The following is a 26,137-nucleotide window of genomic DNA, read 5'->3' as shown; positions in this document are numbered from 1 at the left end:
CGGACTGGGCTACTTCCTTGTCTACTGCAGTAAAGGAATTGGCATCTCTGCTTGCAGCTTCATGCACTCCTGTTGCTCTCCCTGTTCCCCAGGTCCCCACTCAATCAGCGGAACAATCTTGGATACAGGGTTTGCCACAGTTTGTCCAAGGCTTCATACAACTCTCATCCTTTCTTCAGAACGCTTTAGCTCTCTCAGGCCAGTACGGCATGAAGCAGTCCTCCTAGGTGGCTCTACTTCTGAGGATTCCTCGGATGGGGACCCGGACACTGATGCCTCAGCCGAGGAGGAACCCACAGATAATGAGGAACACATGACTCGGGCCAGAGTGGATAGTTTTATCAAAACTATCCGGCTCACTTTAAATATAAAGGAGCCAGACTCACAACCGCCTTCTGAGGCCCCTGCCTTTAAGCGCAAAAAGAAGGATCTAGCTGTTTTCCCTCAGTCTTCCCAGCTTGATAGTCTATTTCAGGAAGCATGGAAATACCCGAATAAAAAAATTCTTGCTTTCAAAACGCATTCCCAATTTTTATCTTCTTTAAGAGGATCATAAAAAAAGGAAGATCCTCCTCCGGTGGATGGCCATGTGACTAGATTAGTCGAGGCTACCGCTCTATTATTACCAGACGTCACATCACTTAAAATGGATACAAATTAGATCCAAATCTAAAATCCATTTGCACTAACGCAGGAGTGGCCATCTGCCCAGCTTATGCAGTAGCCTGAACCACGATGGCTATCGATCACTGGGATGACTCTTTATCAGAGAGTCTGTAGTCGGGTACGTGTAGGGCAGATTTATTGTCCTTAGTGCACAAGGGGTCCTAGATGCATGTATTTTTGCATCTAAGGCAGGGCTGGGCAACACCGGCCCTCCAGATGTTGATGAACTACACATCCCAGCATGCCTTGCATCAGTTTCAGCATGGCCACATAGCAAAACTAATGCAAAGCATCCTGGGATGTGTAGTTCACTAACAGCTGGAGGGCCGGTGTTGCCCAGCCCTGATCTAAGGTATCAGCTTTTTCAGTGGCAGCAAGACCAGCCCTGTGGTTAAGATCCTGGAAAGCAGATAATGACTCCAAAGGCTTTAGAAGCCATTTCTGGATCTGTAGTTTTCGGTCCAGAATTGGACAAGATTGTTGCTTCAATTGCGGCTTCTAAATCAGCTTGCCTTCATACAGGCATTTCAAAGACCAGATGACAAGGCTTTTGTTCAACTCTGCAGTCCCTCGAACCGGGAGATCTAATGGTATCATTGGATATCCAAGATCTCCACATACCCATAAAGACAGAACACCAACACTTCCTTCGGTTCATGCTGCTAGAACATCACAACCAATTTCGAGCCCTACCTTTCGGTCTCTCAATAGCACCCCGTGTATTTACAAAAGTCATGGCAGTGATGGCGGCTCGGCTACACCTTCAAGGAGTCCGAATGCTTCCCTACCTCGACGACCTTCTTCTCTTGGCTGAATCTAGGGAGGATCTCCAATCTCATGTACAGCTGACAACCGACCTCCTTCAGTCTCACAGCTGGATAATCAATTGGAGGAAGTCCAACATAAATCCCACAAACTCCATGGTGCACCTCGCAGCCCTGATAGACACAATGGGCCTTATTCTAGTTCACTCTTTCTGACAAAATCCTTATTTTTTTTCTTTAAATTAAGTCTGGAGATATTACAATGTATAACAAATAACTGCAAATTGTGACAGTGAATAAAGCATACAGTATTTGTCAGAAATTATGGCGTAATCGTGGTTATTCTGTGAGACAAAAATGTGGAGATAGATAATGCAGTTATGCGAATTATGCTATGGAAATAAACATAGTTTATATTTTCAGATTACATCTTATAAAACTAAGAAACAAAATTCCTATCCCCCCAAATAAAGGCAGTTAAATTAAGGGAACTGGCTGATAAGAAGATAATAGCATTAAGGCATGAGTATAAGAGCGAGACAAACATGTTACAAAACTATAATATATAACGTTTTGAGCTATTACATTTTTCCAGTTTGGTGTTAGTGATTAGCCAAATTTTGCTGAATGTCGACAGCTGAGGCAAACCTAGAAGAGGTCCACCTGCTCCATTTGTTTAGGTAGGGGGCAAGCAAACCTCTGGACCTGTAGGTGAATCTCTCGTGTCCTGCTACCTCATTCACGAGGGCCCTCCAATTGTATATGTTTGGATATGTAATATCAAACCATTTCCTAGCAATAAGGACTTTGGATAAGGAGGTTAAACATAAGACGTATTTGTAGATTGCGTGTGAAAGAGTTTCTTTTAGATCAAGACTGACAAAATCCTTCTTAGATGGACAAAACCATGTGCGCTGCAGGGGGGGCAGATGTAAAATGTGCAGAGAGAATTAGATTTGGATGAGTTATTTTGTTTCTGTGCAGGGTAAATACTGGCTGCTTTATTTTTACACTGCAATATAGATCTCTAATCTAATTCTCTCTGCACAAGTAACTGTGTACATGGTTTTGTCCATCTAAGAAGAATTTTGTCAGAGTGAACTAGAATAAGGCCCAATATCTCAAAAGGGGTTTTCTTCCACAGAGCAAGATATTGGAAATACAAACCCAGATCCGATCCTTCTTGGCCCAATGCAGAGTGTCAATTCACCACTGCATGAAGGTACTAGGGAAGCTGGTGTCAAACTTTCCAATGGTGGGGTTTGGGCAATTCCATTCTCGTCCACTCCAATTGGCATTAGTGAGCAACCACTCACATCTCCATCTCAAAACAGTTTCTCATACTCTTGAGGGAGAGTCGAATCTCAATACAGTGGTGGCTACACTTGTCCAATCTCAGCAAAGGCCGTTAGTTTGCAAGCCATGACTATTTATAGTCACAATGGATGTCTACACGGCTGGGGTGTAGGGGTGGAAGACCGCTCCTTCCAAGGTCGGTGGTCATGTCAGAAAGCTACACTTCCAATAAATATATTGGAACTGCGGGCCATTTATTAAACTCTCCGCCACTCTGGGGCACAGCTCCACGGCAAAGCCGGCAGTTATCAAGCGGGAACCCATAGCCGCACAGCAATGTGAGAAGTGACCCCTATTCTGAAATGGGCAGGGATGTATCTTCTAACCTTAACAGCGGTATACATCCCTGGAGTGTTTCATTGGGAGGCAGACTTTCGAAGTCACCAAACAGACTTTCGAAGTCTTAGTCACTCAAGGTATTCTCCCTTCTAACAGCGTTGAGTTTGCCCGCAGGTAGACCTGATGGCCTCCGGACACAACAAGAAACTGCCCTTGTAATGGTTCAGAATTAGAGATCCTCAGGCCTGCCTAGTGGATGCCCTGTCTGCTCCTTGGCCTTTTCAGATGGTTTACATCTTCCCTCATGTACCACTCCTCCCGTGTATTCTCAGAGGCCTCAAGTGGGAACCGATGGTCATGATTTTTAATCGCCCCCAATTGGCCACGACAGTCTTGGTACCCGGATCTTCTGCAATTATCGCATACTCCTCCACTTACCCTGCCCCTCTGACTCAGACTTGCTGTCTCTGGGCTCCTGCCACCACCCAAACCTAGCCAGATCAGCTTTGACAGGATGGCTATTGATCAGTCAGTCTTGAGGAAGAGGTTTGTTTTTACCCTCTTATTGAGACCTTGCTGGTAGATAGAAAGCCAACCTCGGCAAAGGTTTACCATCGTATTTGGCAGAAATACTACCTTTTGGTGTGAACCCAAAAGGTTTAATCCTAGGGTATACAGATTGTCTAGCATCCTAATTTTTTTTTTTTTACACAATCCGGACTTGACTTCAGGTGTTGGCTCTTTCAGTTCTGTTTCAATGAGAGATAGCTGCTTTCTCTACCATTCATACGTTTCTACTGCACCTTCAACCACCATTCCGACCACCTGCAAATCCTTGGGACCTCTCCTTGGTGCTAAAATGTTTAACAAAACCTCCATTTGAGCATCTAGAGTCGGTAACACTGTCTTGGCTTATGTTAAAAATGCTATTCCTACCTGCAATAGCTTCAGTGTGTAGGGTCTCAGACCTGAGTGCTCTATCTTGTAGATTTCCCTTATTAGTCTTCCATGAAGATAGTGCAGTCCTGCGCACCAAACTTGACTATCTCCCCAAGGTGGTCCAACATTAACCAAGAAATTGTGGTTCTGGTATTTTCAGCAGCGCATTCTTCTTCTGCGGGAGCAGATGACACCTAAGATGTAGTTCGGGCGTTACGTCTTTACGTATCCAGAACTGAAACAATTAGAAAATCTGATTCCTTAGTTGTCTTGTACGACATCAGGAAATTTCAGTTTTAGATGGCCTGCTCTTCTGCTCACACATTCATTAAATTGTATTGTTTTGACATTTTTGCTTCAGCCGATGCGGCTTTTGGCAGAGGTGTCCCAAGTGCAGCCTGGGAGTGTTCCCATCAGTAAGGGACAACTTTAAGGCATCCCACTGTCCGACTCCCAGCATCCACCGCTGGCCATTTGAAAAAAGTGGATTTTTGGTCCTTACCTGTAAAATTATGTTTTCGTAGGCCAAGGTGGATGCTGGGCGCCCGCTCATATGATCCAGCTTAGCAGTTCTGTTAGTTAAGGGTTTACAGTTGTTACGCTGTTTGTAAGGCTCTATATTCTGTTGAGCGGTTCTTCTCTCTTATCCCTATTCCTTGCTTGTTAACTTAAAAACTTGTCTCTCAGAATAGGAAGGGGTATAAGGGGGGCGGAGCTACGGACTGCACTGTCCCAAAGAAATTGAATCTTCTTGGTGCCTGGTCCTCCAGCCCTGGAATACCCACTATCCCAGCATCCACCTTGGCCTACAAGAAAAGGATTTTCCAGGTAAGGGCCAAAAAGTCACTTTTTGTGGTTCCCTTTCTCCCTGTGAGCGTGCTTGTTAGGATTAATCTAGAGCAAGACCCTGTGCTCTATAATTAAGCAGATACATTGTAGTTAAAATTAATTGCCTCCAAAAGTTCCGAAACAGTACAATTTTGCTGCCTAGATTTCCTCCTTGACTCTGTCTCAAAATCATATATAAATTACACCCATAATTTACAAGACAATGCTAACACTCAAATCTATGCTCTAATCATCTCCTGCATTGATTATTGCAATAGTCTCCTTACTGAACTTCTTCTCCAATACAGACTCTCACCACTACAATCTATCATGAATGCAGCTGCTAGGCTAATCTTCCTCGCCAGATGTTCATCATCTGCAAAACTGTAATTCAATATAAAATACTTTTACTTATACACAAGGCCATAAAACAAATTACACAAACATAAATCTCTTATCACAAAATATCTCCCAACTCCTCTTCTTCGCAAGATCTTCTCTCATCCACATGCATTACCTGTTCCCATTAATAATTGGACTTTTTTCGGGCTCTATCCACTCTGTGGAATGCCCCGCCACACATAATAAGACTCTCCTGCAGTCTCCAAACCTTCAAGCATTCGCTGAAAACGACTCTCTTCAGGCAAGCGTGTCAGATTCCAGAACCGCCCACATAACCTTCGTAATCCTTTCAAATCCCATCACATCCCCACTGTACTACACAAACATATTCTCACTTATTTTCTCTCTCACCCTTCCATCCTCCTGTCCCCATGCCAACATTGCTGGGTCATCGTATTATTCAGGCCACCAAGAACCTTAGCAAACTGGTGGACCATTATCACCTATCCTTGTGTAAAAATGCCTATTTCTCTATAGATTGTAAGCTTGCGAAGGGCCTTCATACCATTTGACTGTCTGTAACTACCTAGATTGTTTTATCCCTATTATTTCCAATTCTAAAGTGCAATGGAACGTGCTGCGCTGTATAAGAAACTGTTAATAAATAAATAATTTACTTTGACTAGTTAAAAAGAATATGCCTTCTATAACACCAGTCTCAAGAAAACTGAGTTTTTAATGGTGGTTGTCACAGCCGATCCTCTACAATTAGTAGATGTTTCCAAAACTCCTGTGACGAAGCCAAGTAGCTTGTAGCTGCTAATAAATAAATGAGTAAATCAAGAATCTGATCTAGAACCTATTTATTAATAGAAACTATACTATAAAAAATTTTCACCATGTAATACATGCAGTGGCGGATTCAGGGGGGGGGGGGAACCCGGGCACGTGCCCCCCCTGTCATTTATTTTGTAGCTGAGGACCAGGGCTTTCCAACGAGCCCAGCCCCGTGTCTCTAGCCCCCCGGGAACCGGAGATATCGCCTGGCAAACCTGTAACGTTTTTTCCCCATAGGATAATATGGGACCCGTCAATTCCGACCCCCACCCGGTTCCGATGGCTGCCAGTTCCTTCCCTGGCATCACAGAAGCTTGTGGTTGATTTCATTAAATTCCAAATCGCTGGGCCTTCAATATGATACCAAGCTGGTCCAAATCGGTCAATCGGTTCCAGAGATATTGCGTGTAAACCAATTTTTTTATTTTTGAAATGTAATTTCATGGCTGATCATGTTCTTTGAGGGCAGATTACTCTGGAACCAAAAGTTCCAGTTTCACGGAACCAAAATCAATCTAAGCCCACTCAAAAGTTCTTCAATATAATACTTGTCTCATGTAAATGGGTCAGTTGGTTCCAAAGATATAGCCGGTTAAATGAGATAACTGGTTAAAGGGGGGAGTGGTGGTTTTCTCTCCCCCTCACACCAGAAAATGCAGGAACTAGGCTGGTGTTAAAGGGGCCAACCTGGGAATGCATTTTCTGGTGTGAAAGGGGTATTATTTCAAATAGCCGGGACCTGCAGTGCTCTGAATACAGCCAGGCTCTGCCACTGTCAGTGGCTATCACTTCTGCCTGGCGTTGGCTGTCCCCCATTTACCACGAGCATTTATTCCCCCTTGGCAATGAGCATGTAATCCCACATGGCAACGAGCATGGAACCTCTGGCAATGAGCATGGAACCCTTGGCAATGAGCATGTAGAGAAGCAGCACTTATGTAGCATAATTTTTAATAGGCATTATGGTGTTTGGCATAATACATAATGGACATAATGGCGTGTAACTTAACGTGTAATGGACATTATGGTGTAAATGTTTAATGCGAGCCTTTGGTGGACAATGTCCCTGTTTATGAAGTGTATTGTGAATTTTGGCTTAATCTGTGTTGCATTATGTGAATTCTGGCTCAATCCATGTGGCATTATGTGAATTTTGTCTCAATCCGTGTGGCATTATGTGAATTTTTTCCCAATCCATGTGGCATTATGTGAATTTTGGCTCAATCCGTGTGGCATTATGTGAATTTTGACACAATCCATTTTGCATTATGTGAATTTTGGCTCAATCCATGTGGCATTATGTCAATTTTGGCTCATTCCATTTGGCATCATGTGTAAGGGGCAAGTATAATGGGGTCTAGTATTTTGTTGCATAATGTGTAGAAGTTGTATATGGTGTTGACACGCCCCCTGTTGAGTGGCCACACACCCTTTTCACCCTTTTCCGAAACGCGCACAACTACATCCTTCACTTTTGTCGCCATGGTGGGCCTGCGTACTTTAAATGCAAGGGCCTATTTTTAATTCCATTCCCACCCTCTCCTGCCGCTCTCTTAGCATGTACATTGGCACCACTAACACCGCCCCTCCCCCACCCAAACCCTTTTATCATGGTGCCCCCCCTGTCATTTTATCCTGGATCCGCCCCTGAATACATGTAACCTACTGTATATCCTGCTGCAGCAAATCTATGAATAATTCTGGCAAGTTTGAAAATATTTGCATTCCAATAGTGACCAATTGCAATATTATTGTTTTAGCAATTCCAAATCTAAATGCAGTAATAATGGCGGCAATATATTATCCAGAATAAATGTCTCTATGGGCCTGATTCTGGTTCACTTGAAAAGCAAATACCCTCTCTAATAGACAAAACCGTGTGCACTGCAGGTGGGGCAGATGTAACGTGCAGAGTTAGATTTGGGTGGGGTTTGTACTTCAAACTGATATCTATATTGCAGTGTAAAAAATAGTGCAGTGTGAAGTGCAGGATGTGCATTTGCTGTCACTCCATTTTATACCGCAAATAGCAATAAATATTACAACCCTTGAAAGACGGCCATCCTCAGATATTTCACACTTTTTCAATTTGCCGTATATTAATTAAAAAGGGAATTTTTGGTTTGGAGCACAGTACATTTCTGTAGCAGGCACAAATCCCTATAAACTCTGATGGGTATGATTCATTTGGTCGACATAGCTTAGGTTGACAGTCAAAAGGTCGACATGAGTTTTTCACTTTTTTGCCCTGAATGTTGAAATGGACACCGTATAAGTGCACAGCGTCCCCTCGCTGCGCTCGCCATTGGCACAGTGCCTCGCTATGCCCAACACACTATTCTCCCACCATGCTCCAGTGGATGTAGGGCATAAAATACCGCATGTCGGCATATGTTGGCTCAACATAAAAAAGTGAAAAACCCATTTTGAACTTTTGAGTGTCGACCTAGCTGTTGTCGATAGAATGCTTGTGTCGACCTTCCATCCATGTCGACCTTAAGCACATCAACCTATTTCAGGTATCGACCTAAGCCAATGTCGAAATTCAGTAGTCGAATGCATGTCGATCTTAGGTGTGTTGACCTAACGACCACACACCACTCTGATGTAGTAAAATCCATTTCCCATTCAATGTTTATTGCTGCACTCTTGGTTATCTGCAAAATATCGTGAATTTCTGTCACTATCAGCCTAGTGATTTCCTCGTTCACATTCTCTGAATTTGTAAAAACCCCAGCATTCTTTGCATATCTTATCCATCCATAAAGGAAACACAGCTGCAGGAAGAGTTTTTTGAGTAATACTGGGCGGTAGCAAAAATGTATGAACTTTGTGTTGAATTAAAGTACAAACTTTGGGCAAAATAAAAAAAAAGGAATGAAATAAGAGTTAGCTGTAAATGTTATCGAAAATTCCAAAAAAGTTCCAGCAAAATGTATTCAAGAATTACTTTTTTTTTTTTTTTGTAAACCGCAATGAATTAATAAAGCTGCTCAGTATTTACATTCTACCTGCAAGAGGAGATGGTTTACTGTGTTGGGTGTGATATTATATGTCAACATGTTCAGGGGTTTGGCATTCACTGTGACAGCCATAATGTTGACTCTGACTTACTGTAATGTTTACATTGTGTATATAGACAGTACTATTTTAGTTTAACCCTTTGAGTGCCAACGTTGCTGTCCACTAAAAATGCTAGCATCGCTCACAGCGACTGTTGTTTTAGAATAAATAAATACAAATACAGCCAAGTTGAAGTTTAGTTAAATATTGCACCCAGAAAAATAACAATCGCTGAGAGTGGCGCTGGCATTTTTAACGGATATTTTGCGGATCTCTCGCAGCAACTTTGGCACTCAAAGGGTTAATAAAAAAGTGTTTGCTTGTCAATTTTCTCGCCTATATTCAGGTCCATAAATATTGGGACATCAACACAATTCTCATATTTTGGCCTCTATACACCACCACAATGGATTTGAACTAAACCAAATAAGATGTGCTTTAACTGCAGACTTTCAGCTTTAATTTGAGGGTATTAACATCCAAATCAGGTGAACAGTGTAGGAATTAAAATGGTTTATAAACGTGTCTCCCACTATTTTAGGCAGTGGTTCCTAACCTCGGTCCTCAAGGACCCCCAACAGTGCACGTTTTCCAGGTCTCCTAGCAGTTGCACAGGTGCACTCATTATTCCCTGACCCATTTTAAAAGATCACAGGTGGAGCTAATTATTTCACCTGTGATTCTGAGTGGAGACCTGGAAAATGTGCACTGTTGGGGATCCCTGAGGACTGAGGTTGAGAACCACTGATTTAAGGGACCAAAAGCAATGGGACAAACTAAACAATCCTAAATCAAACTTTAACTTTTTAATACTTTGTTGCAAATCCTTGAATTGCAGCCTGAGGTCTGAAACACATAGACATCACCAGACACTGGGTTTCATCCCAGGTGATACTGCAAATGCCCGCATTGAAAGTGCCAGGGTCAGCGGAGGAGCAGGCTGGCTCCTTGGTCCCTGGGATTACTGCACCTGATCTCTGTGGTTGTGGGATTCCACTGTCATATGGCAGAGAGCTGTCAATGGTGATTATTATTCCCACTGAGCATCAGTGCTGTGCTCACATCTGCACAGGGATGGCATGCTGACAGATGATGGTGTCACTTGTCATTTTCGGGCCGTATAATGAAGGAGAAGATGGCAAATTTATTATTTGTAGGTTTTTCTGCGATTTCCATGGATGGACTGTGCCATTTGTAAAACCCATACTTAGCAAGCACCTAGGACCTAAGAAGAAACTACCTGACAAGTTTCAAGATTGTAGGCCTTGTGGTTTGAGAGATTTCGTGATGAGTCAATCCATTGGCGTACCTACGCGCGCACACAGTTAATACCATTTACATGACCATATGGATTTATAAATACACTTTTAGCAGTCACCTGAACTCATGAGAAGCCTTTTCAGATTTTCGGCCAGTAGAATGAGAGAGAAAATGGCAAATTAATGATTTGCATCTATTTCGCGATTTCTGCGGATCAGGGATACGCAAATTTTAAATAAGATTATGAAACTGTTGTCTGTCCCCGTATTGGCAGATCAGACCATATGCATTTTGTTTCGAATACTGATCTACAAACCCCTGGTAAAGCGCATTAGACCTGTTAGGAAACCGGTTACTTGATTACAATTGAATATACCCCATAGGCTACATAAATTGTTGGATTGAGTGTTACAGAGGAAATTCTCTAATGAGAAACCCTGGGTAAACGGGTAAGTCCGCTGTCCGCTTAAAGCTCGGGATAGGGCTTTTAAATCGGGGGATTTAGTGGGATATAAAATAGCAAAGGCAGAATTGCGACAAGGGATTAGAAAGGCAAAAATGTGTTACTCAGCAAATACTGAGGCACAATGTAATCAAAACAACAATCCATGATGCATGTGGCAACTGATTTAGGAAATCACTGGCTACAAGGGCAAAAACGTAGAGGTGGGTGGTCCGGCCAGACCTCTAGTGTCTGTATTCTCCAAGGCGGTAGCCATTTTGGAGTGGTTGCCAGCGATAGAATGCGAGTGCGGCACTGCGGCTACTGTGGTTTCCATGCCGGATGCGGAAACGGAGAGGGTGTGTTTGATATTAGGGGGAGCCTGGGCACACCCGGAACCTTCCCCCTGTGCTTGCCTATGTTGACAGTCACTAGGATGATACCATAATGTTGACAGTACAAAAGGTTGACATGGTAAAGATAGTAAAAATTGTGGACTGGTACAACAAGGACATAGGGTTTGTGGCCAGTATTCAGTTAGCCTCGAAGAAACATATTTCACAAATTTTCCCGATGTTTCGCCAATTTTTTTTATTAATTTGAAGGTCCATACACACTGGGCGACTATGCCCAGCGTGTATGGACAACGATGATGACAATCATCGCTGGGGGGAAAGCCTCTCAGTGCATACACACTGAGTGGCTTTCCCCCTGCCCGGCGCCGACGAAGGGGGGTAGGACGGCGTTGCATAGCGGAGCGCTATGCAAAGCCGCCCTGAAAGCCGCTCATCTGCTGGTATAACCAGAAGATGAACGGCTTTCCCGGCGATGTTGCCATACACACTGGGCAGCTTTGAGCTGAAAGCCGCTCAAATCTGCTGTTTTGAGCGACTTTCAGCTCAAAGTCACCCAGTGTGTATGGGCCTTGAGCATTCCAATTTGGACACGCCCCTTAAAAATAAAAATTCTCCCAAAAACTCGCAGGTTCCATGAAACCTGCGTGTTTTCACTAGAAACAGCCCTGTTTTCATTGGTTTCAGGGATTTTGCTTCACCTGAATAGCCTACAGGGGATAATTGAATACTGACCTTTTTCTGAGTTAGTAGTAACTATAATGTAAAAGAGAGCAAGTACTTGCACACTTGGACAAACCATGTTGCATGGAAAGGGTACTAATATATTAAAATTTGGTACTCTTTACCTAGAACGGCGCCCGTCGCGGGCATCGCGGGTACATTTATGCCTGCCCGCGACGCGACCGACGCGATGCCCGCGATTTTCCCATTGAAAACCATGTTAAACCTGAAAAATCGCGTCGCGGCCGGCCATAAACGTACCCGCGATGCCCGCGACGCGATGCTCCCGATTTCCCATAGGAAGCAATGTTAAAAGCCGCGATGGACCCGATTTTAGTGTTAAATGCCTCAATCCACCCGATTTGGCCATAGAAATCAATGTTAAATGGGCCACAGAGCCCATTAACCCTTAAATGTCCCCCCAATTTTTGTACGCCACCCCACGATCCACGCCAACCCGAAGCGTGGCGAGCGGCGGCGGTACGCGTCCTACGACCTTTTCATGCCCTACTATCCACGTCGGCGTGGAGTTGAGAATAGAATAGTGTGGCGAGCGCAGCGAGCCACCGAGCCCGAAGCGTGGCGAGCGCAGCGAGCCCCGCGAGGGGACGCGGATACCTTCACAGGTAAGCGCGTCCCCTCGCGGGCTTCACAGGTGTCCGTGGCGACCCGGACACCTGTGAAGCCCGCGAGGGGACGCGTCTACCTGTGAAGGTATCCGCGTCCCCTCGCGGGGCTCGCTGCGCTCGCCACGCTTCGGGCTCGGTGGCTCGCTGCGCTCGCCACACTATTCTATTCTCAACTCCACGCCGACGTGGATAGTAGGGCATGAAAAGGTCGTAGGACGCGTACCGCCGCCCCTCGCGGGCTCGCTGCGCTCGCCACGCTTCGGGTTGGCGTGGATCGTGGGGTGGCGTACAAAAATTGGGGGGACATTTAAGGGTTAATTGGGGCTATTTGGGCTCTGTAGCCCATTTAACATTGATTCCTATGGGAAAATCGCGGGCATTGAGGCATTTAACGCTAAAATCGCGGTCAATCAGGCTTTTTAACATTGTTCTCTATGGGAAAATCGCGGTAATCGCGGGTACCCGATTTTGATGTACCCGCGATTTACCCGCGATGCCCGCGATTACCGCGATTTTACCCGCGATGCCCGCGATTTCAATCGTGGGCGCCGTTCTAGGTAAAGAGTACCTAAAATTTTTGCATACAGCAGTGGTTCCCAAACTGTGCGCCTAGGCTCCCTGGGGTGCCTCGGTTTGGTCATCCAGGACCAATTCAAATTATTTATGATCAATTATTTCTGGATAAAACCAGTGCTGGTGGCTGCCAATCATAAAATATGTACAATCTGAACCAAATCCTGCCCTTTACCACATAACTGAACCTAAGAAGTACATATAAACACAATCTACTTCATTTGATATATGTTTTTTGGGGCCTAGGGGTGCCGTGGAAAAATTATGATACTCTCGGGTGATGTGATTAGAAAAAGTTTGGGAACCCCTGGCATACAGGGTAAAAACTGTCTGTTTCTCTTTCATCCAGCAGGGGCCACTGGAGTCCAACACAATGGATATAGTGGTGTGGTTAGTGGGAGCTGGGCACTTCTAAATGTAGTATAAGGCTCCTCCCCCTCTATTACCCACCAACCCCCAGTTAGAAAAATGTGCCCTAGGGAGCTGGTCATGCTGGACCTTGCTCCAGCTTTCCAGTAGTCTTAGCATTATTTTTATTTTATTTCTTTCATATTTCATTTACTTACACCCTTCCCCACTCATTTTAAGAGTAAGGGTGCAGGTGTGCAGCACTCCTGATTTATTCAGGTCAGGACTCATAACCAAGAGTCACTTCCCTGACTGATTGGGTTCCTGCAGCCTCTCCCCAAGGGAGCTGTCTTGCCCTCCAGGCGGTTGCTGAGGAGAGAAGCCATGGTAAGGATTCAGAGGAAATGTGAGTTAAGCACACTTTGTATGGGCACGCTCCTTATGAAGGGAAAGCCGCAGCCAATATCTCCCTGTGAAGGGGCAGCCGGAAGCTCACAGCATCTTCAGATGGTCATGCCGGTTTCTCTCTCCGCCCGTGGCCACAGTTAATCAGGTTAAACACGGCCGCGGCAGGCGGCGGGGTGGTATTCTGAGGGTATGTGAGGACGACCAGCAACCAATAGTGCTTCCACTACTGGGTGTCCTACACAATTGATGCTAGATCGCTCAAAATGCTCAGCAAGATCACTCTTCACACAGGGATGTGTCAGCGCTGTGTGCTGAGCGATCTGTCATGGCCAGTGTTCTCCTTTCTGGATCATGGCTAACGTCTCCATAGCCAATTTTCCGAGTCCCACACAGAATTTAATGGCATAGCGCTGTTCTATAGAACGTTGCATTTTTAAGCTTCAAGTGAGTCTAGGGACAGGGGTCCACTAAAACCACGATACGAACTGCACGGAAGTTCGCAGACGACTGACGCTTGGTGTGTGTTCAAGATGACTTCACCCCAATCAAACCCGCCTGGAGCATGCACGCTTCGCGTCAGAAAAAAAATAGGTCTCATAACTTTTTATACAAACCCTCTATATTTGTTGTGATTAGTCCACACATGGGATCAGGTAGAATAAGAAGTAGCATATGATACTGGGATATCACCAATGTAACGGAGGTTTGCAGAATGAATAGATGAGAGTATCCTGGAGCTAAAAGTATTGCTGTCCGCAGCAGTGCACTGGCGGTGATACATTGTAACTGTAGTCATCTATATGCACTGTGGTGCTTGCTATACTTGTGAGTCTTTGAGCTGCTTCCATCAACGCCCATAAGAATAAACAAGCAGAGATGCACATATCAGAAATCGGTGCCTGAAAATTGACCCTGACCCTGTTGAACTTTCCCATGTTAACCTTTTGGGGTCGACCTCTCAACTGTCTATCTAATAATCCATGCCCCTATTGAACACCTACTCAGTTTACCTTACAGCGCACAGGGAGGAGGCAGTGCAGGAGGGCCTTTCGTCCTACGAATGGGGGGTGGTTGCCTTATTGTAAAGTTCAGTGCATAATTAAATCTGTACATTACTTGCAGTTCATGTCTAATGTTTTACAGTGTACACTGTATGCTATATACAGCCTGCTGAGTAAAGGGTAACGGAGCGCTGGGGGTTAGAGGGCGCCGGCCGGTGACGTCATTGAAGTCCGCTGCGGACAAACGCCGCAAACGTTGATCACATATGTTTGAAGGCAGGGAAAGGATAGGAAATAACCTCCTAGCAAAAACACCAAGTTCCACCACTGGTGCGCTTCACTCAAAAGGTGCCCAAAAGGGCTGTAAAAAAAAAACAGCTTCAATATTATTATTTTTTTTTATTAAGTTTTTCATTCTTTTTTTTTTCTCCTAATGTATGTTGACACCCTCTAACCCTCCAGCGCTGTGTTACCCTTTGCCTAGCAAAGAATATTCTCTATATTTTATTAAAAAAAACAACAGCTCCTCCCAGAGCTCATTGTTCAATCCATACCAGCCTGCTGAGTAATACTATTGACTAATAGGGCAAAGCATGAAATCTACAGATACTCAAAGTAAAATACTTATGTTGCTAAACAATGAAAACACCTATGGCAACAAAGTACTAAAGAAGCATGACGGATTTTATTTGACACTGAACAATCATAGTATTGCAAAGGTCAAACATAATGATCTATGTACCACCTCCCACTGTTTCAGGAAGTTATTTATAGACAACTGTATGTAGTTTCCTCGTCACTGCTCCATTTTTAGGTCATAGATAACACACTTGTGATGACTGTGTGCCCAGGTGAGATTAAAGGGAAGAGTTTAAAGAAAACCTTTGTAATGTTTTTGTCTTAATATCAGTAGTTAAGTGACTTTTGCTGCAGAAAAACAACTATAAAATTATTTTAATTCCAAAAAATATATTCTTTATTCACATTCCACAATGTAATTTACAGATGTAAAAAGGTGGGGAATGTAGAGGGAAATAAATTAAAGGAAGGAGTGAGGGGAACAAATGAAAACATTCTTTTTCTATTAATCCAAAAATGTGTAAAAAAAATGGAGCAAAATACAAGAAAGACATTGCTCAAAAATGTACATGGACAAAAATTGTAAACAAATTCACTTTGCTTTAGCGCAGTATTTTCAGAATACGACAATAAACAATAAAAAAACACATTATTTTTATAAAAAAACTTGGAAGATGTAATACGTGAGATTTCTTGTGTACTGAAAAGACCCCCATACACTAGTCCGACTTGTCCTAAGCACAAGTTGGACCAGTTTGCCCCTTGAGGTCCCCGGGAGACTCGCTTACGATTTGGCACTTGATGTGCCAATTTTAGATGCAATAAATCATATGCATTGCATGTAAAGTACTCCCGGGGAGCTGGCAGCGGCGGGGGGCAGGCAGTGGGGTCCAAGTGGCAGCGGGGAGCACGTAGCGGCATTTGCCAGGTGGCAGAGCAGGAAGTGGCTACTGAATTTGAAAAGATTGGCCAGCCAGTTATTGGCTGAGAGAAATTTCTCAGCCAATCACTGGCCTACCATCTGATTGGTTGAGAGAATTCTCTCAGCCAATCAGTGTCCTGCCAGTCTTTTCAAAATATTTTTTTCAAATTCAGTAGCCACTTCCTGCTCCACCGCTGACAAACACCTACGGATTGGACCCAACACATCGTGGTGCTAAAAAGCACTCGCGATATGCAACAGATGGGTCTAATCTGACAGATTGAACCTGCAGCAGGTTCAATCTGTAGGGTCTGACCTGATGCACAAGGGACCGCGCATTGGGTCGGATGGGATGTCAAACTCATTCGATTTGGGCCGATTTCTCAGGTGAAAGCTGCCCAAATCGGATAAGTGTATGGGCACCTAAAGAGTTAGCAAAATAGATAAGATTTCAAGTTCTGAACTTGTATATGTCTTCCTAAAAATATTACTAATGCTCTCTGCACACGGTGCGATTCAGGGTCACTTTCGGTTCGATTTTGACTATATAGTCAAAATCAACTCAATATCGAATGGTTTTCAGCCGCATTAATCAGATTTGATGCTGATACACGCTCCCGTTCAGTCTATATCAAATAGAACAATAGACTGTGCAGACAAGACTGTATAGTACAGATATAGTAAGAATCTAAACTATATAGTCAAAATCGAATGAGTACACTGTGCTGCGCAATTCGATCCCGAATAAATCGGGATTGAATAGAAAAGGAATCGCACCATGTATAGGCTGGTATCTTATTAGCCGTGGCTTATTACTGCAGCTAATTGGTGCACCAGGGGTATATAATTACTGTAGCCCCAAATGCTGACACTTATCAAGGGTTTGGTTCACCTGTCATTTAAAAGCGGCAAAAATACATAGTTCAGAGGCTTTTCATGGACCTTGTGTATTTTCGGCTTAAAAACTTTGTTTGTCTTTTACACAAGACAATAGGATAGGAAAATAAAAATTTTCAGAAGCAGTACACCATCGGGGCTAATAGGATACTGGTTTAAGTATGTTGCGTTAGTTTTCTGGGCATCTTTATGACTCAGCTTCCTTTCATATTGCCCTGCTATCAATCTATGTATCTTATACATCTGCTCTCTCCATTAAATGTATTCAGAGAACAGGTTTGTGTCATGCCAGACCTCCCCCCCCCCCACAAAAAAAAAAAACATCTTAACGTCCCTATCCACTAGTGTGGTATGCAGCGGTGCAAGTAGAAAAAAAATCTCTTAGTGGCACTGTGCCGCGCCGGAAAAATGGGCGTGGTTAGGGGGCATGGTTAGGGGGCGTGGTCATATGACACAAGGGGGGAGTGGCTGCATGACAAAACGTTAAAACACAATGCCATTTCTATTTGGGCTTGTGAACATATATGCCCCCACAGTGCCAGATATCATTTACCCCCACAGTGCCACACACATATGCCCCCACAGTGGCAGACATGCTCCCACAGTGCAAGATATGCCCCCACAGTGCCAGATATGCCCCCACAGTGCCACACATATGCCCCCAGTGCCAGCCATATGCCCCCACAGTGCCAAACAGTACCAGATATACCTCCACAGTGCCAAACATGCCCACACAGGATCAGATATGAAAATAATATTGGTAATGGCGGAAGATGAAAAAAAGTATTTTGATGGCAGAAGAAGACCCATTGCTATGGAGAAGAACTATGTTGTGTCACTTATGGTTCTGTCTTCAGTGTCATCAGTGTCTCATTGTGCTTTTTGCCTGGGAGCTACCCGTGCTGCCTTAAGACATTAGAGATCATCTGCCCTGCACTGACATGGGTGGAAGAAGCAGCGGCATTAATCCTACAGGTGTAAGTGGGAACCATGGAGACAATACACAGCCAGCGGCCAGACACGATTCCTGTCCACTACTCCTTAATATAAGCACATGCTTAAGGATACGCATACCGCTCACTTCCACTCCACTCGTACTGTCTATATTTTAAATTGAGAGGAGGGAGTGTACTCATCAATGAAAAGCCTAATCAAGGGGTACGGGAGAGAAAAAAGGTTGGGAACCACTGCTCTAGTGGATGGCAGCCTTAGACCTTGAGATGAAATTTAGCTAAACAATACAAAAAGGAAACAAATAAACAAAACACACAATGTACGTAGCAAACATTCCAGAACAACATGTATATTAAAGGTGTATAAAGAATGGAAAAAAAGGAATGTGGCAGTAAATGCTTGGATATTTATATGGTATTTATCAAAGCTTAAAGGTAAGATAAGGTACCAACCAATTAGCTCTAACTTATTTTTTTTCAAACAGCCTGAAAAATGCAAGGCAGAATCTAGTTGGCTAGTGTTTTATTTCTCATAATTTTATCTCTCTCCGAGTTTTAATAAATACCCCCTTGAGCAATTTTGTGCACGTTTTCTCCGTATTCCACTTTTGCTACTATGGGATTACTACCGGAGGACTGAAGGTTGTCCATGTTCTTGCACTATGAATTTCTTCCTTAGCTTTCTCTCCAGAGTGTTCAGTTTGGCTATTTTTAAGATATTCAGAAGCTGTGGCAGCAGTGGATCATCGGGATGGATGTTTCGGATATATCGTAACAGACTCCGAATCCTTTTATGGCTCACAGTACTATTCTGAGCAATCACGGTTTGTTCCAGTCGATGGAGGGATTCATGTGATATATTCTGATTTACAAAGAAATCTATCACTGCCCTGTCACAGTCTTTGTTATCTGTGTACAAAATTGGACAATATTAAACATAAGTCAGTGAAGTTCATCTATGAGTCAGTGAGGTCCACGATGAGCAAAAATATAAAAATGAAAGAAAACTTGGTAGATCTAAGCTGCTCAGAATGATAGATTTGCAATTGGCCCACATCTAAGCACCATTCTGCTGGATTCTATGGAGCAAGATGGTGAAACACTAGTAAAGCCCATGTCTGCACAAGTCCTGATCACCACTTTGGAAACCCAAATTAGGGGTTTAGTGGAATTGACAATTGTCATGAAAGTACACTTGCTTTGAGTTCTGGTTACTTAGATACAATATGATTAAAGCTGCACAGTCAAGGAACTGGATGGCCAGTTTGAACTGGCTACAAGCATTGGGAGCCAGGTACTTGTCCTGAGATGCAAGTGATGGGACCTCTATCCAACCACGCCTCATCTGCTCCCACCCTATGGAATGCCCTTCCACGCACAGTAAGACTCTTCACTAGCCTCTAAACTTGCAAGCGTTCCCTGAAAACTCACCTCTTCAGGCAAGCCTATCATATTTAAGTTCAACACACACATAACCCTCTGAGGCACTTATGTATTATATATAGCTTCCCTTCTGGACTTGCAACTTGGAGGGACTGCTATGCTATTATCGGTGCCTGTCAATGTGTCTCCCTCCTTTATCCCTATAGATTGTAAGCTTGCAGCAGGGCTCTCCTACCTCCAAGTCTGTCTGTTGTTACCCAGCTTGTCTTATCACTGTCTACAATTGTAAAGCGCAACGGAATCTAATGTGCTATATAAGAAACTGTAAATAAAAACTGCAAGGCTTAATTGGATGTTTTCCGCTCAGTTTTCAGAGTGTCCGAATCCCTTGTTTGTCACTGTGGCTGGAAGATGATAGTGCACAGGCAGATATTCATCTTTCAACCACAGCCATCAAAATACTTGACAATGTACAGTATTTATCAGCTGTTACAGGATATTGTACACATAACACAGGGTATGGGTAAAAACCGGACCAGGACAAAACCCCCAAACTCTGCATTTTGGAGCTTGTAGCGTCCGGTCCGGGGGGTGTCCTGTCCGGGGGAGCTGCCTGTGACACCTGTCACCAGGGAGAGGAGGAGAGGGAGAATAAAGTCTCCCTGTATGGTCTGGGCATGTAGCAAAACCCAGACGGTCCGGGGTACTTGTGTATTATAGCGGCGCCCCCGATGTACATCGTGCAATGTTTTTATTGCATCGCATGCCATGCACCCGATGGCATGCGATGCGACGCGATTTTTGCCCCCTATGCGATGAAACATTGTATAAGCACCCAAAAGGGTGCTTTTAAGCACTTACAATGTTAAATGCACCCCCACGCCACCCCCCCCCCCCCCCACTATAAACGTGAACCCGAAGCGTGGCGAGCGCAGCGAGCCCGCGAGGGGCGGCGGTACGCGTCCTCCGACCTTTTCATACCCCCACTATCCACGTCGGCGTGGAGTTGAGAATAGAAAGTGTGGCGAGCGCAACGAGGCGAGGGGACGCGGACATCTGTGAAGGCCGCGAGGGGACGCGGATACCTGTGAAGGTATCCGCGTCCCCTCGCGGGGCTCGCCATGCTTCGGGCTCGGTGGCTCGCTGTGCTTGCCACACTTTCTATTCTCAACTCCACGCCGACGTGGCACCCATTAGGGTGCTTATACAATTTTTAATCGCATCGCATTGTATGGCATTGTATGCCATACACAATGTCATACAATTTTAAAATTGTATGACATTGTACAATATCGCGTCGCATCGCATACCATCGCATGCCTTATGGTATGCGATGCGATGGGCGCCGCTATAATACACAAGTACCAGGTCCGGACCACACAGGGAGGCTGTAATCTCCTATGTCCCTGGTGATAGCTATCACAGGGACACCCCCCCAGGTACAAGACACCCCCCCGAACAGGACACCCCCCGGACCGGACCCTACAAGCTCCGGACTGCAGATTTTGATGTCCTGTCCGGCTGTCCGGAGTCTAATCCGGGTCCGGTTTTTACATAGTCCCCATAACACCTAACAGTCATTGCTGTTAATTGCAATGTCGCCCCGGCTGCAGGCAGTGCTCCAGGCCTAGGCACCCAAGGAAACTGACATGGGCCCAACCCTGCCAGTGTTAGACCAGCGGGCTTTTTAGCGCTCGGTAATTTCGCTGCTTACCAAGCCAACCTGAATTAGGCCCATTGTGTGTACTGAGCTAATAGCCATCTTTGTTCATCAACTCTCAGCAGAATGAGCTAAGATGGACAATTAGTCGGATGAGTGTCATCTTTATCATTGCACTTGGCATTTCCCTAAACAATGCAAGGATGTATTTATACTCAGAAGGCCATCACTCACCAAAGAGAGAGCCACACTCTGGGGTTCTGACACAGAAGTGAGGGCCACGCTGGTACCCAGGCTTGCAATCGCAGACTCGGTTGTTGGTGGCATTGCAATCATGTTTAATCTCCTCTCCATCTTGGCAGATGACGTTGCAGAAACGGCATTTTTCCATGTAATTCCAGTACTGAGTGTAGTGTTGGGCAGGACATGGCTGGCATTCGGTCACACTTTTGGAGGTGCAATGTTTGGCTACAGATGTCCCTGGTGGACACTGCTCACATGTAACCATCTCTCCAGTGTCATGGTCTGTCCATTGGTAAGTGGGTGCAGAACAAGTGGACTCTGTCATAGTCATGAGAAGCAAGGAGAGAACCAGCTGAAGACAAAAGAGAACACATTTTAGTACAGTAAATGCAGAGCTGTTTCTTTTCCTGTCAAAGATTGCCACAAAGTTATCTCTATATTCCCATATACATTGTCTGTGAAGATGAAATATCACAAACACATAAATATAAAGCATAGGTAAAATTTGATACACACTTTTAGCCTCAAATATAATATGTCTCATAAATATGACAATCGGGAATATTTTACTCACACTGCATATGGACACCATTTATACACATGCATGCAGATCCTCCTCATGAAGATAACAGGTGTAGATGTATGAAGCAGTGATAAGGGGAAGTGAGCCAGAGGAGAAGTGGCCCATGGCAACCAATCAGCACTGAAATAACAGCTAGAATTTGCATAATATCAAATTATACAGAGCAGCTGATTGGTTGCCATGGGGTCACTTCTCCTCCCTTATAACTGCTTCATACATCTATTCCACAATGTGAAGTGATACTTGCATGGTGACCATAGGCGAATCTAAGGGGTGGTCCGGACCACCCATTAGACCACCGCACATACAATTTAAAGAAATGACAGTTTGTCAGAAAAGGGCTGTGCGCTACCCGGCTGTATATAGTCACTCTCTAACTTCTAAGCAAAGCAGCAGCTCCGTCCCCGTCAATATCTTCAATGCTCCCACTGGACCGCGAGCCAATAGGAACTTGCGGTCCGGCAGCCAATCAGGAGCGGCCATTAATACCACCAATGTCGCTCCTGATTGGCATCCAGTGGGAGTATTGAAGATATCTACGGAGCTGCTGCTTTGCTTAGACAGTGACTATACAGCCGGGCAGCACACAGCTCTTTCTTCCCGGCTGTCATTTCTTTAAATTGTGTGTGCCCAGTGTCACTCCCTATTAGCAACTAGCAATTCACTCCCCCTTGGCAACGAGCAATTCCCTCCCCCCTTGGCAATGAGCAATTTCACTCCCCTCTGGCAACGAGCAAGCCCCCTCCCCCTTGGAAATGTGCACCCCTCCCGCAATGAGAAAATTCACTCCCTTTTTGCAATGAGCATGTAACTCACCCATGGCTACGAACACTTCACTCCCTCTTGAAAACAAGTGTGTATTCCCCCTTAGCGACAAGCAATCCCCACTCCCCCTTTGCAATGAGCATTTAACAACTACCTCTTGGCAACAAGCATGTATTCCCCTTGGCAATGAGCATGAAGCCCCATTGGCATCGAGCATGAAGCCCCTGGCATCGAGCATTAAGCCCCAGGCATCAATGAGCATGTAGGTAAGAAGCACTTATGTGTCAAATATGTAATGGGCATTATGATTTGTTATATAGTATGTAATGGGCATCATGATGTGTGGCACAATGTGTAACAGGCATTTTGGTGTGTGGCCTTATGTGCAATTGGCATTACGCCGTGTGTCTTTATTTGTAATGGGCATTACGGAGTTTGCTAAAATGTGTAATGGGCATTATGGTGTGTGGTCTGATGTGTAATGCCACACCCCTTTTTGTGATAGCACGCCTCCTTTTCACAGCGCAGCTTTGCCGCACAAAGGTCTGTCCTGCTTCAGTATTTGGATCTGGGACCACTCATTACTATATTTTTAGATTCACCTATGGTGGTGACTGGTCCTACAGTCAGGAAAAAGCCATGACCGAGTGAGACAGTCACCCTAGATGACAGTGTCCTGTTCTCTAAACAGGTCTTTGCAGCATTTACTACCCGTTACTGTGTCTGGATCCTAAAAAATATGGAAGGTCTAGCAATGAATGAACATTCTAGGTCTCCCTCCCCCAACAAGCCACATTGTTAAATCAACAGCACAGTCTTTGGTCCACTATGGAGCACAGGAGGCATTACAGTGGAACGTCTTAAAGCTGTGCCGATAAGGGCGGGGATGCTCCTGGACTGTTGTAAGGATCCTATGCCCTGAGGGCTGCATCAGCCGAAGCAAAGTTGTCAAGCGCATAAAACCATATACAGGTCAGGGCACAAGACCAGGTAGCGGCTGTACAAAGCTGTTTGGTGGAAGCCCAACTGACAAATGCCCAATAAGCACCAACAGCTTTATTAGATGATAGTCCGAGAAAACCCCCTTTTTTTCTCAGGTCTGCTGTTTCAATAGCCACTCCATCGAAGCAAGGCAGCTGAGGTCTGGATACAGACAGAGACTCTGGGACAGATCTGGACGGCACAGGAGTTGCCAGGGTGCGTTGGTGGACACAGCGACGAGGTCTGTGTACCACAGGCGACGTGGCCAATCTGGAGCCACAGGATCATAGTATCTCCTTCCTGTTTGAATTTCCATATCAACCTCTAAACTCGCTCTGTGCACATGTTACATCTTCCCCACCTGCAGTGCACATGGTTTTGTCCATTAGAGAAAAATTTGCTTTTGCAAGTGAACCAGAATCTGATTTTTTCCCTGCTGCGTGATGGATTAAGTGCTAAAGTACTGTACAGTAACAGGGTTCTGACATGGAATATGTCCCAGGATGACTACCTAATATAGGCACAAATCAGCCTGACCAGGTAAACTACCCCTGGTACATGATGTGAGATGATGGTGATTTATGCAGATATGTATTGAACAAACATTTTAAAAGAAATAGATAATGATTCTACTTGCCGATATAGTTACCTATATTGGCAGTGCCGCTGGTGAAACGAGTGTGTATACACTAAAAGATATTGGTAACCGATATCGTTCAGTGATGTCACTGGCTCGGCAGCTGTGCATGCAGTCGCTGGCGATATATTCCTGTGGCGCTGCATGCACAGGTGACAGGGGGGTTGTTAATGATGCACGGGAGTGTGTAACTTTAACAACATTGTTGTATATTCTCATCTAGTGTCTACGGGCTTTAGTGTACATGTTATATGCTGTAATGTATATTTGCAACTTGTCTGATTTGCTTTTATCAGGCTCCATATGACTTGGGTACTTATTATCTAAACATCCAGACACTTTCTGCAATCCACATCACATCAGGTGTGGTATGACGGCCCAACAGTCGGGATTCCGATGGTCAGTATACCAACATAAGAATCCTGACCGTCGGTACTCCGACATGGGGGATGAGCGCAAAGAAGCCTCTTGGGGCTCAGTAGCTCGCTGAGCACTCCACAGGTTCTATTCTGCCTTTATGGGGGGTCAAACCCCCGACGAGAGAGAATAGCCCCGACTGTCAGGCATTTGAACAGTCAGGATCCCAATGTCGTCATATTTACCGTCGGTATCCGGAACAAAGGATCTGGGGGGGGGTCCCTGAGTCTGGCTATCACAAAATTAAGGGTATGCGTAAAAACCGGACCTGATCCCCTCCACGCTTTCACACGGGGTCAGAAAGTTGATATTAAAAACATTTGTTAGCAATGTACCTACCAAATGTACCTGCCAATGAGTGAGGCCTATATATTACCATGAAGAAAGTGATATTCAGCACAATAAATTCCAAATATTTTCTGTCCTCACAACCAGAAAGTGATATGAGTAATGATAGACAGACAGACATACACACAAACACACACACACACACACACACACACACACACACACACACACACACACACACACACACACACACACACACACTGTAGAAATGAAGGGGCTTTCAAAGCAGAAGAGAGGGCAGAGAAATGTGTGAGCAGTTAAAGATGAAGGAATAATATACATGAGGACAGAGGGAATAATGATGGGGCTGACATTACATGAGAATGAGGGTCTGCTGCTCACCATAGCTAGGTGCATGAATATCCTCTTCTTGTCAGTCTTTAGATCCAGCTCTTCATCTCCGGTGACAGATGCTCCTGCCTGGAAAGCAGAGGTCAGTGTAAGTGTAATGCACTACCCCCGGTACCATGACTGGAGATACTCCAGCAGCCCCTCTATAGCCGCTGCCGCATTCCAAACATTTCCCCTGCCTCGCAGCAGCAGCCACCTCCTACCTCCGTGCTGCTTGCGCCGCACTTACCTTCGGTTCGCTAGCCTCAGTCCCGTTCCCGTGTCACACGGGTATTATATGGCGGGGACCGGTGAGTCACCCCCTCATGACAAATGATTACCGGCCCCCGATACTGAGGGGGTGGATTACTGTGCCGGAGCGCTCATACTGGCAGAGCGTTTGGGGGCTGACATTTAAAGCTAGTATCTCCTTACTGTAATATACGGATGGGCTGTGCTGGGGCTACAAGAAATAATCATAGTAATCATTTTTATTTTATTAAATCAAATGGCAAATAGACACCTGAGGAATATAAGTAGCAACATAGATAGATAGACAGACAGACAGTCAGTCAGTCAGTCAGTCAGTCCAGCAGTGGCGTAACCATAAATTTTGCTCCCCCCTGAC

At 44.8% G+C, this 26,137-nt stretch overlaps 1 protein-coding gene across 2 annotated transcripts; it reads right to left on the bottom strand.

The window, feature by feature from the left end:
* Positions 1–13,605: 13,605 nt before the first annotated feature.
* On the bottom strand, positions 13,606–25,918 carry TNFRSF6B (TNF receptor superfamily member 6b). Of its 2 annotated transcripts, XM_083146683.1 has the most exons (4): positions 25,760–25,918; positions 25,522–25,599; positions 21,440–21,800; positions 13,606–19,071 (listed from the first exon to the last, which is right to left on the bottom strand). In XM_083146683.1, exons 2-4 carry the CDS (start codon positions 25,534–25,536, stop codon positions 18,788–18,790), a joined length of 660 nt encoding a protein of 219 aa, XP_083002809.1. In that variant the 5' UTR covers positions 25,537–25,599; positions 25,760–25,918; the 3' UTR covers positions 13,606–18,787. The 2 variants fall into 2 exon arrangements, with proteins under 2 accessions (XP_083002809.1, XP_083002808.1); XM_083146682.1 differs by lacking the exon at positions 25,760–25,918 and having other exon boundaries at positions 25,522–25,732.
* Between the last annotated feature and the right edge of the window lie 219 nt (positions 25,919–26,137).

The sequence above is a fragment of the Crinia signifera genome, chromosome 6 (genome assembly GCF_055691185.1).
Source record: "Crinia signifera chromosome 6, ASM5569118v1, whole genome shotgun sequence".
In the NCBI taxonomy this organism is placed as follows: Eukaryota; Metazoa; Chordata; class Amphibia; order Anura; family Myobatrachidae; genus Crinia; species Crinia signifera.
This window is presented reverse-complemented; position numbering and strand designations above follow the sequence as displayed.